General features: G+C 39.6%; 1 protein-coding gene across 1 annotated transcript; it reads right to left on the bottom strand.

Moving 5' to 3' along the window:
• Positions 1–246: 246 nt before the first annotated feature.
• nrbp1 (nuclear receptor binding protein 1) lies at positions 247–12,626 on the bottom strand. The gene is made up of 18 exons (XM_042503050.1): positions 12,069–12,626; positions 10,481–10,739; positions 10,271–10,393; positions 8,661–8,762; positions 8,472–8,561; positions 8,296–8,336; positions 7,927–8,021; positions 6,775–6,858; positions 6,416–6,474; positions 5,938–6,036; positions 5,712–5,844; positions 4,495–4,585; positions 4,080–4,130; positions 3,606–3,741; positions 3,227–3,280; positions 3,051–3,114; positions 2,043–2,098; positions 247–1,938 (listed from the first exon to the last, which is right to left on the bottom strand). Exons 2-18 carry the CDS (start codon positions 10,709–10,711, stop codon positions 1,843–1,845), a joined length of 1,605 nt encoding a protein of 534 aa, XP_042358984.1. The 5' UTR covers positions 10,712–10,739; positions 12,069–12,626; the 3' UTR covers positions 247–1,842.
• Positions 12,627–12,678: the final 52 nt, after the last annotated feature.

The following is a 12,678-nucleotide window of genomic DNA, read 5'->3' as shown; positions in this document are numbered from 1 at the left end:
TATGCTATGACAGCACTCCACAAGCTATAATAACAAGCTTTATTTTTGACTTTCTTGGGTTGTGTAAATTTTCGAAATTTTTTTCGCCATACTGTATAGGTTTTCGGCCATTTGTTCAACATGCTAAATTATGACGTTTCTGGCCTTTTCTTCCCACTTTGTGTGCTGTGACGTGACTCTAAAAGCTTTATTATAGACTTTCTTTGATTGTGAAAGTTGACGACACCAAACAAAGACCATACCTGCTGATAGTGTACATATTTATTTCAGGGAGTGAAAAAAAGGGGGTAAATGCATTGCAGAAACAGAGCACAGTGTCCAGCATACAGTGTACAAGATGGTTACAAGCATGCCAGGCAGTTCCACACTTGTATCTCGAAGTATCTACAGACCCTTTCAGAAGGTAGTCACAGCATAGAGCAGACTGGATCATTGACTAGTTTAAATGATGCCATTTCCAATTTATCTTCCTGTTATTGCGAAAAAGCCAGAGGCCACAGGACATTTTCAACAAGATATAAAAGAGTGCAGCAGTGCAAACTAACAGAAAGATTCCCAGACAGTTAACATATAAAGGTCGGTCAGAGCCGATACGAGAATATCTACATGGTAAGAGCAAATTTTAGCTCTGGTGTCACGCAGGGTGCCTTTGCCCTGAAGGAAACTAATGATTCAGAGCTGCAAAGTCTAAATTTTGACGGCCCTAAGCTGACACAATGTTCTTTGCATTATAAATGACTTGGTGCTGTTAAAAGACAACTGAATCAACACCAGAGGGAAGCCTGTTGCATGCATCAGTTTCCATTTAGACATAGAAAAGCATACATGCATTCACCACATCTGTTGACAAATATCCATCAGACCATGTGCTTTAACACTTAAAGCATCTTCACATGGATCTAACCAACCTCTCCACCAAAAGACCAAGCCCTCATTACTATGTACTGAAACGGCCTACTTTGAAATCAAAAGCAGTAGTTGGACCACAGTCAAGTGATGACACCCCCTTTTCATAGAAAACAACAGCGTGATTTAAAGAAAGAGCAAATAAAGCATACATTCAAACAACCATCGACCTTAGTGCTGGAAGTGAATTACAAAACACACTCAAGAAAAATACACAAATAAATAGTTTGACTTTTTTTTTTTTATAGATTTTAGCTGTAACTCTTCCGAATGTGTTGCAGCTGCTTATTTCACGACTACTTTGTATAATGGCAGAAGTTTGAAGTAAAAGGTGATGAAACATCTGTTGCGTTGCTAGCTTGATGCATTCAAGAGCCTTCGAAAACTGATACAAGGTAGAAGATGCCTCACTCGCTGCTCAAGAGAAAGTTTAAAGGACCGGACTTAACCTTACAACACCATAGCACATACACTTCAGTATGCCAGGACAAAGATTGTTTTAAACAGACAACTAATAAACAGTTTTAAGTAAAAATGTTTAAAATACAGTTTTAATACTGACTTAAGGAAAATACTGCTGTAATCCAGTCTTATTTAGCTTGCCTCTTTCTTCAATACTTGAGAATGTAAAGAAACAAGCCAATAAAGTGAAAACATTTATATTTTCCTTTAAGTTGCAACTAGGATTTTCTCTTTTAAAAGAGAAGCAGATGGCTGTATTGGGTGGGAAAGAAAAAAAAGGAGATAGAAAGCAACAACCACTTAGTGGCAGCTTTTCCCACCAGAAAATACGACGACAGGCTGCAGGATCTGCAACCAGACAAAGGCTTCCTCCTCTGACCTCGCAAAGCTTTCCTGCAACTCAGAGGTGGAGCAAAAAGCTAGTCCTGTTGAAGAGGACGAGGAGGGCTGAAAGAAGGCCAAGTGAGTCCTCCGCTATGAGGAAACAGTCACCGGATTGAGAGAGCCGTTCCGGCTGTAGAACTTTGAAAAGGCCTCTTCAAGAACGGATGCAAGGCGTGGCTGATCGCCCTGAAATGAAGAGACAGCGAGGCTGTCAAATATCTTAAGGCTGCTGCGGTTCGATGACTAACAGCATGAGCGTTTAGGTCAGCAGGATCATGAACTCCACTTACCTCACTGATGAATCCCAGCTGGACCAGCTCCACAGCCAGCTCCTGCACGTTCTCATCTGAACACAAACACAAATCAGTCAGAACACAAACATGGTGATGAGGTGTTCAGATACCTTGTCCATCTCCTGTTTTTGTATTAACTGCATGGCAAGACTTTAAGACTTTTTTAATGCCACTAACCCACTTAGGGTTAGACAGGTTTGCCCAAATGTTTATTTTGACATAAAACATGACTTGTGTTTTTCTCACCTTGCATGTGGTGCTCCGAGTTTTTTTTATTTTTGCATAAAATGAACTGAGCCTTAAAGACATTGCCTTGTATTAGTTTCAGTTAAGTTGCAAAATCTTGGTTTAAGAGTAATTTTTTGTACCTCCCATTTTAAAAAAATGGATGCTACAGATTATTTTTGAGATTTTACCATTTTTAAGACATGGCATTTTAATATCAATGAATGCTTTAAATCTTGGATAAATGATAAACAATGTTGATAAATGATTAAATAATAAAAGAGCATAATGCCAAAGACTGCTTAAAGATCCATGGGACACCTGTTCTAAGTTTTGAAGTTTGTAACTAAAGTGAATAAAAGTGGAACGTGGAGTTTTGACCGTAAGCGGTGCTGCCAAACAAAATTCTGATCAACAGTTTCATATTATTGTGTGCACTGTAAGTTCCACCAACAATCACACAGAACACATCAGCATGCCAGGTTCACACAAACAGGTAAATTAAAGTACTTTCAAGTACTTTTTCATGCAATTAACATTATTTTCAAGGGTTTTTTCCTCCACAGCCACTAAATCTCACTGTTAAGGAGCCGAAAAATAACTTTAAGCCTGAATTCTTTCTAAAACTGCAACATGTTAGCCTGAAGGTGTAAACTTGAGTCCTTTCACAGAGTTGGTGATTGAAACTGGACTTTTAGCTCTGTCTGAGAAACTTCTGCAAAGTTCAGACTGTTCAATAAGACAATGCTGAAATGAGTGGCAAGAAATAACGATACTCACTTGGTAACAAATCACAGCTTAAGTGCCTGTTCAGTTTATCCTCAAGTTTCAACAGCAGAGTCAGCTGAGAGGAGAAAAAACAGTTCATTTCAAAAGTCGAGCAAAACATAAAGCACTTTCCCATTTGACGGACAATACATTACTTTATTACAAAGACAGGCAGAGGTGCAACTCACGTGATGCTTGGTGCCCTCATCAACAGGCTCAATATTGCACTGCATCTGAAGGACCTGTGAAGGAAAACAGCGTCTGAGACACACTGATGTGCAGACTGATCCAAAACTGAAAAAAGTGCTCCAACTGAAAAATCCTAAACAAATAAATGATATAACATTGAAAAACACAACCAGTATACAACATGATTTTCTTTTGGGGCTTAATTGTACAGGTTATGTCACGGTTGCTGCATTTAAATACCCTAAATACCATATACCCTGGGGAAATTTCAGGAGGGCAAAAAAAAGATACAACCCGAGCCTACTTTGTACATTCTCAAACTACTTATGACCATGTCTTATACAATTAATTATATAATTTTATACTATTGCTTCCTACCTTCCTGGTCTCAAGCTCTGCAGGTTCAGGAGTTGGGGTTTTAACTGAGGGCGGCACTATGGGCGACTTCACCGTCTCCTGCTGAGGTTGTTGTGGACATGGTATCCCAAACGCAGTCAGAGGATAGATCCCATTCCTGATGCATCAAAGGACAAAAAAAAGAAAAAGTCTTAACTTTAGGACAAGTGCAAGTGATTTCATGCTGTGCAGCTCTGCCCTGAGTGCTGGGAGGTACCTCTGAAACAAGGGTTTCGCTGACCCATGCATTTAAACGATGTACTTGCGATGCCCTACTTCAGATTTTGGACACACTCAACTGTTATAAAGCTATCAGTGGAGGGTGAGCTGCAATTCTCAATTTATTTCCCCACATGATTTTTACTAGCAGTTCCAGACGTTCAAGCCAGAATCTTCAAATCAACAGCATATCTGACGCCAAGTACGATCCCTGATGCAACGTTATGGCTTTCTTACCTTACATCTTCCAGGAACTTGTCCAGCTCAAGGGCAGGAAACTGAGAGAGCCTGAAGCGGAAGAAAAACTGTTATTTATACTGAATTTTCAGCCAATCAGGACCAGAGAGTGACAAAATCCTTCAACTCAATTAAACCCCTGGGACAAATTCAGGTGTTGCATCATTTAACTGTAGTGCAATATTTCTGACAAAAGAGAACACTGGAACTAATCTGGAATGATAAAACAACCAAAAGTCCAGACAAATCTCTTCACAACTTTGTTATCTAAAATATACACCAGTAAGTACAAATATTCTTTTGTTTTTAGTTTGACAATATGAAGACAGAAAAAAAGGGACAACAAAGCTTTCCTTCAGTTTATTTTCATCCAAATATATCTATACGTCAGTGTGGTGGTTTTACTAAGACTCACTTCATCTGAACTCCTTCCTTGGCCTCAACGATCACCAAATTAGGGTCCATGTTCTTTGTCATCTCTTCTAAAGCATTTTCTGGAATCATATCTACAGGCAAAAAGGGAATCTGTTGGCAATCACATAAAAGCATTCACGCGTGTATTTTATTTCTGTAACTGAGCATGGTGGGTTTGGGGCTTCGTGTTCTATCTAAATAAATTATAAGTCATCACTCTTTGGCATATTAAAAAAGGTCAATTTGACCTTTAGAATAAAACACATCTTTGGCAAACTGATGAAGTTACAGTTTTTGGTGTGCTGTATACTTTATAACTGGTTTGAACATAGACCGTTTATAAAGATGGATGATGCGCCCCCACTTACCCCCGCTCTGCTCAAGTCAGCCTAAAGTATCTGAGATACGGGCACTGCCATCCTGCGCTGGTGAAGTCATTAAGAAATAAAAATACCTGTCCGACCAATCGCGAGCAGCACCATTGAATTTGAGCGCACAGATTGGCTGTCACAGCTGTCATTCATGGCGCAAAAGCCAAAACTCACTAAAACCGAACTTAAAAAAACTTCCCCATGTCAGCATACAGTGACAGCTAGCTAGCTAGCAGAAAATGTATCCTCTGCTCTTAGAAAACAAAATATGAGTGTTGCTGGTTCCACCATCCTGCGAGATATTTCTTTTTCTATCTTTTTTTTAATTTATGTTACCAATTATTTTGAGTTTCCTACAATCCAACGCTCCATGTCCGAAACATTTTTAAGACTTTTGAAAGATTGATTTAAGACATTTTAAGATTATTTTTACATTAATAAATTCAATATCTTTTAAGACATTTGAATGTGTGTGGGATTACGCTTTATTTGTATTGTGGTACAAGGAAATCTAACCTGGAGTGTGTGTTGCCTATCTGCATTTGCTTCAGCCTCTGCCCTGACATTAAAAAACTCTCTCTCTCTCTCTCTCTCTCTCTCTCTCTCTCGACAAATAGTTGTGTTCTTGACATGTAGCCTATATCCCAGTAAGAGAGGGGAAACACTGTAGGCTAGTTTTAACCTTAGGATCAAACTTTTTTTGCACTTTTTGTACATTTTATATGTTTATTTTTATTTTACTATAACCTATGAAATGATGACTGAAATGATGAAGTTATTTTACTTTCACATCCTATTACTTTAACGATCTGTGGTGTAGGTTTAGATGGAGCCATTTGCTACTTACGTTGGTGGCTGACAATGCAGTGTGCAGCCAGCAGCTTGAGTAAGGGCACCTCAAACAAGGCCTGGTGAAACAACAACTCCTTAGCTGTGGGTCGCTTACTGGGGTCCAACTCCAGACATTTCTGAATAAATTCCTGAAAAAACACAGAAAGAAAAAAACTTAAGTTGATGAATTTCTTTTCCAAATTGCCACAAAGGCTTTACATGCTTGCCTCTCCCTCACTCACCCGCTGCAGTGGGTCCTCCAGGGACTGAATGGCACTGTTTATGGCTTCTTGGGACACATAAGACGAATCTCCATTACTCTGGATTTCCAACACAGCCATCTGAGGGAGTTATTGGGCAAAGAAGGGTGTTGATTGGAAGTGATTCATAGATACAAACAACAGCAAGTCAACAGCAGCCAATCTCATGTTACATAACGCATTTTGAAGACACTGATCATCACTGCAGACTTGGATGATAAGAAACAGTATTTCCACTATTCCTGTCTTGCAAACAACTGACATCCTGATTTCTATTTCTGTGACTGCAAACCAAAACTGGACTTGTATAAAGCTGGGTGACATTTTTGTTAAAAATGCACTGATGCATTCTGCAGCAGTGCATCACCAATCGCGCACATTTTCTATAAACCAAAGAATGACTGAGAGTGCTGGTCAGTACGTGACTAACAGCTCAGAGCAGAGGGTGGCATCCTCTCACCTCTAAGGCGCACATTCCAAAGGAATAGATATCCACGGCTGTGGTAACATTGGCAACAGCTGAAAGTATAAATAAGATCATCAGTATCGCAGAGACTCTAATGCACAACAGCAAGGGCATATGTGAGAAATTACAAGATCTTTTTGAAACATGACTTTTTTCCATTTTTTGCCTTCATTGGACAGATGAAAGAGGTGGACTGGAAAAGGGGAGAGAGAGAGACAGAGAGAGAGAGAGAGAGGTATGACATGCAACAAATGTTCCACCATTGAAGCAGAGACGCTGCGATCATACGGCATGTGCTGCAACAAGGGGGTCTGAAATTACAGGACCTCTGATGACAAATGTCGGGATCTTACCTCCATATTCTGGAGCAAAGAAGTGAAGGCTCTTCTGCTCTTCCCGACAGGTTTTCACATGGTTATTGATGGTGTCTGGAGCAACTGAAATAGTGGAGGAAAGCTTTAATGACAATTCTAGTAAGTCTAGTCGAGTCCTGCACCAGTTCTGATGCATACGGGTACCGGCGCAGCAACCTGCAGAAACAGTTTTTTAATAGGTAAAACATATTTTTATGTAAATTCTCGAACAAAAATTAACTTAATGTGAGTGAGAGCAAAGAAATGCACGAGCTGGCTGTGTGGACACTTCATAGCTTCTGCCGGATCTGACAACAGTATGGCACAGCAGACAAAATACTCAGAGGACACTCAACAAAACCTCATTCAGACAGAGGACGCAGCTGACTGATTGCATCACGGCAGTTACTTTGGATAAGTGGACAAATAATTACTGCAAAATTGGTTATCTTTGTATCACTTTGCAATACCATGTGTGTGTTTAATCACAGGTCAGGTCAGGGGACTTATATTAACGGGCCGGGGCGGTTCTAGATTTGACCTTGAGATAATTATGGTTAACAGATCAATTTCGATGCTAAGCTTTACGTGTGTGAGTTTGTAGAGCTGGACTCAGGCAGGACTCTGAGACCTAGAACTAACAACAATATTGAGGCCATCTGCAGTATAAAAAACACACATTCAGCTTAAGAGGAGCCTAATACCCTTTTTCCAACAAAATTTGCACGTATGCAGAAATTTAAAAATGAGAAAGCCTGAAAAAAAAAAGGTGATAGACTCCTTTCCCAGAGCCAATAGACCAGAGCTGCGTATATGTCTCTGTAACACAGGAATTTGCCTTTTTTTTGTGTGTGTGTGTGTGTGTGTTTGTGTTTGTTTTCACCTTTAATGTCACGGATGGGCCGTAAAACAGGTTATAGTAGAAAGCAGCATAGAGACCAGTGAAAATGTTACTCGTTTTCAAAATACCTCTTACTTTTACTAGTCAGTCAGTCTCCTTTCAAACTCAGTGTCGCATATTTCGGAATGATGTTACAATTATAACGTTTCCTGGCAGGTTTTTTTGTGCAGTTGTAAAGGGGTTTGTCACTGGCTTTACACAGTCCTGATGTCATCTTCTGAAAGACTTCTCTTGAATTAAATGACCTCTACCTGAGCCAATCTTGATGAGGCCATTGTGCTGGATGAAGATGGTGTCACAGGTCAGATTGCCATGAATGATGGGAGGTTCACAGGAATGCAGATAGCTGGAGAAAAGTGAACAAAGGTAAAGTCAATAAAACATCTGCTAACACACCATTAAACACAGAATTTTTCTGTTTGCAGTTGGTGAATTTTAATTTACAGGCCACTTTCAAATATACAAATATATTTTGAAAATAATTGGAACTATGTAACATGGCATCAGTTGTAGTTAAAATATCTTTGTATTTGGCCTGTGAATTGTGCCATTGCTCCACAGCGCAATTTATTATTTAACACTAAGTAGCTCACAGACATTAGCCTTGATATTCAACGTACCTGAGAGCAGACAGTATTTGTGTGCACCAGCGCTTCCAGGCCTGTCAGACAAGAAACAGAAATGAAAAGTTCATGTAAAATGAGTTCAGTCAGATATAGTTTTTAATGAACTGTCCTTGACTAGTCTGCGTCGTTTCAGAGTAACTTTACTTTGATTTACAGCAGAATTTGCGCACCTTTTCATTCATGGTCTTGTGATTTTTCTTTGTCTTTTTCAAGAACTGTTTGAGACTTCCTGAAGACATGTACTCAGTAATGAAAATGACCTTCAGACAAAAGAAGAAAAACAGATCAGCTTTAAAGCCTCTACACACAACACCTTTTATATGATTTGATTAAGGTTTTTTTTTCAGATGATCTCTTACCCTCGCTCTGTTCTCTTTGACATCTGCCCAGTACTTATGGAACTTCACAATGTTCAAATGCTCCAGTTGAATCAAATTGTCAAAAACTGCTTTGACTTTTTCCTGTGGAAAAAAGTGAGAAAAGATTACATTTGACTTTAAATGCAGACATAATGTCACATATATCATGTAACGGCAGCACAAAACTGAATGTTTCATCTTCCATCCATGTTCAGGTTTTCCACATTTTAAAGGACAAATTTTCAAAACTTATCCATTAATTTTCAAGGAGTTATAAGAAAATTTGACCGGTATAATTTTAAAAAAGTAGTGGATGACTTTGGGATTTATGACCTTACAAGGTCAATTGCATGACCATGGGAAGCCTGCATAATGTCAAATTTAAGTTGGATTTGCTGTTCAATTGCAAAAACGTTTTGACAATTCAGGGAAAGTGAGCTCATTATGTCTTAACAACATGTTCATTTTTAATGCCTTGGCCTTCTGTTGGCCAGCAGTTCAGACTACTGCTCAGACAGCAGAGCTGCAACAATTAAGTGGTTAGTTGTCAACTATTAAATTAATCACCAGCTAATGTGATAATGGATTAATTGTTTCTTAGTTCTTAAGAGAAAAAAATCATAGTTCTTTCATTCCAGCTTCTTAAATGTGAATACTTTCAAGCTTCCTTCCTCCTCTATGACAGTACACTGAATAACTTTGGGTTGTTGACAAAACAAGAAATCTGAAGACATCTTCTTTGGCTTTAGAAAACACTGATTGACAATTTTCACCATTTACTTACATTTTACAGACCAAACCACTAATTGATTAATTGAACAAATGATCAACAGTGTAATCAACACTGAAAATGATCATTAGTTTTAGCCCTATTGGACAGACTGTCTTGCAAGTGCAAGGTCAAATTCAAATTCCAAAGCTGCAGATGAGCGTCCTTTAAAAGCAGCTCTGGGTCTGACTCTTCACTCCATACGGACTATCAGCTGTTAAATTTCCAGCAATATGCATGTTAAAAGCTCTATCAGACTGACAAAACTCTTTTCGTTCAGTCATTTGTATATTTAAAGCTTCCTACTGCAGTCTTGCATATAACGGTCTCTGTGTCTGTGGCACACAGTAGCTTTCTAACACAGAAATACTGCCTCATTCTCGTGGTCTTTTATAAAAAAGTAAGCATGGATATGGTGTAATTTCTGCAACCAAGATAACAGTGAGAAAATAGAAATCACGTCAGAATGATGCAAAACCCCCACAATAAATGCCTAAAATGCCAAAAGGTTTAAGCAAACAAGAGCTCACTTCCTCCCTAGCTTAAATTTCTGAACACTGTTCCTGCAACTACTCAGCTACAGTGTGTACTTTGCAATGCTGCTGGCAGCAACAAGTCTGACCACTTACTAGCCTAAGGAGCTTAAAGCCAAAGGGGGAAACAAAACCTGCAGGCCTCTACATTGTTAGTGAGATCACAGTAAAGAATGCAACACAAAAACATGATCCTTAAAACAATGTAAAAACTTTCATTCCTTGCAGGTATGAACACTATGCTCTAATGTCACCCATTATGCATGTTTCATTTATATTGTATTACACAGACCAGCCACTGCACCCACCTCCTGTAGTTTGAAGTTCTTCCTCTCCGAGAACATGACCTCATTCCACACCACCTCAACTCCTTCCTCTGTGTCCATAGCCAAGTAAGCATTATCGATCCCGGGGACGTTGCGCTGATTCACCTTTAGGAATAAAACAAAATAATGCATCAGGCCTAATTTATACCTTAGTAAAGGTAAACCTGACCCCTCTGCAGACATATCCCCTACCTCTTCTCTGCGCTTCTGCCAGCGTCCACAAGGGCTTTCCTCCAAAATCTCCGACTCATCTTCGCTCTCCTCTTCCTCATCCTCTGTGGCAGCAGTAGCCGGAGGCTGGGTCACCATGGACACAGGGGGAGACACAGATGACACTCCTTGACCTGTGGATGCAGCTGCCACAGACTCTGCCTTCACTTCCTGGGCAGTGTCCGAGGCCTGTTTGTTCTCTCCCTCAGACATCTTCTTAGTTGTCAGGCCAAACAGCCAGCTATAAGACAAAACAGACAAATCATTGTTCATGACACTGAGTGCAGAGGAAATAAAACACAAAACTGAGCAATAAGATACAATGCTTAAGTTAGCTTCCTATTTGTAGCTTCTGAATCAGCAAAAGGGGAGAGTTAAGGGAAACGTATTTCTATTGCTGCGCAAACCGATCATCAGCTTTTTGTACCTCTTACTGTTGTCAAGGCATGTTAGACTTTTTTAGATAAGGTTGCAATGCTGCCTGAAACCCACTTCAAAATCTGTGAAACCTAGACTGCATTTGAGAAGGTGTATAAATGGACATGTCACTCATTTTTCACATGTACACCACTTTGTACCACACCCAGGTTAAAAAACAAACAGTATACTTGTCAAATCTGGACTAGATTATCCCAGAGTGCCTAAATTTCATTGCCTTTACCACATACAGATCACATCGGACCAGGTCAAGATCAAAAACCACAATATTTAGACTTGTAAAATCTGGACTAGGGTACTCGAGAAAGGTTAAGTAATAATCAAAACCCAATTTCAGGTTTGTGAAACCTTTATTGTAGTATGTGAAAATGTGAAAAGGGACATTTCACTGTGTTATTACTTAAAAAGCACATTAGACTAGGTCCAGGTCACAACTCACTAAACTTAGATTTTTCAAATCTGGACTAGATTAGCACAGAGAAGCTATGTGTGATTTTAAACACAGTTTCAGATTTGGGAAAGTTTTGTTCTACTTGTGAAAGTGCAATAAAGGGAGATTTCACTTCGTCTTTCACATATAGACCACACTGAACCAGCCTGGTTCAAACAAAAGGGAGATTTCCCAACATTTTTACAAGTATCATATCAATACCCATTATACTTTGATTTGTCAAAAACAGGACTGATTTATCATAGAGAGTCTGAATACTATTTAATGCGCAGTTTAAACTTTGTGAAAATGGTATTTTAAAAAAAAAATTAAAAAACAGCAGATTTCACTGCGTTTCCACATCTAGAACACAATGAACCAGGTCCAGATCAAAAACCACTATACTTAAACAGATCAAGTATGGACTAGATTTTTCGAGAGAGATTGAATATTATACAAAATAGGGCGATTTTAATGCATGTGTTACATGTAAACCACATTGGACCAAGTCTCTTTCAAAACAACGCATTCATATTTCAGAACTAGCTTGACAGTGATGATATGCACTTGGTGGCTGTAGCAGGCTAACATAATTGCAGATTAATAATAACCTGTAAACCTTGCAAAACATACTAGCTTAACTAGCACTGCACGGGGAAAGGCCATACTATACAAGAAATTAAGTGTAGAGGCAGCACGTACGTTTTGAAGACAGGAAATGTGACGATGCCAGCTCCAGTTTAGCAGACTCCAGTCGTCGCAGACCAAACCCAGCTTCTTTGGTTAGCTTTGTTAGCTACAAAAAATCTTCGCTTCTCTGCAGCTAGCTTTATGACGCTGCTAGCTCCTTGGCTAAGATGCACCGCTGACTCAACCGGCGAGCATGTAACATCCACAGCCGCTGCTTTCTTCACTTTAACACTAAACGCCGCTATATGTTTTTACTTGCTAGCCAGCTAACTTGCGAGCTAGCGACGGTGTTTGCAGCCCACCGCCCCTCGCTGCTTCTCAAGACTCCGGCTAATGTGTGCTCACAAAATTAGCCACTGCTAATGTGAGGAAACTACACAATATGACAACAGCGCCCGTCCTAGAGGCGTTCACTGATTAATAACATCACAGCAGCTCACTGGTAGTCGACAGAAGAAACAAAAAGGGGTTAATGAGATCAATGACTTTATAACCCCGAACAACAGCGGCTGACTGACTTGAAGGCTAGCTACACACTTAGCCAGATATGATGGCGACAACTTCCAGATGCACACTGCACTACGAGCTCCGTCACAGCCCGGTGTGGTTGCCAGATAAGGGT

This window comes from Plectropomus leopardus, chromosome 16, assembly GCF_008729295.1.
Source record: "Plectropomus leopardus isolate mb chromosome 16, YSFRI_Pleo_2.0, whole genome shotgun sequence".
Classification (NCBI taxonomy): Eukaryota; Metazoa; Chordata; class Actinopteri; order Perciformes; family Serranidae; genus Plectropomus; species Plectropomus leopardus.
The sequence above is the reverse complement of the archived record's forward strand: the minus strand, read 5'-3'. Positions and strand labels throughout refer to the sequence as shown.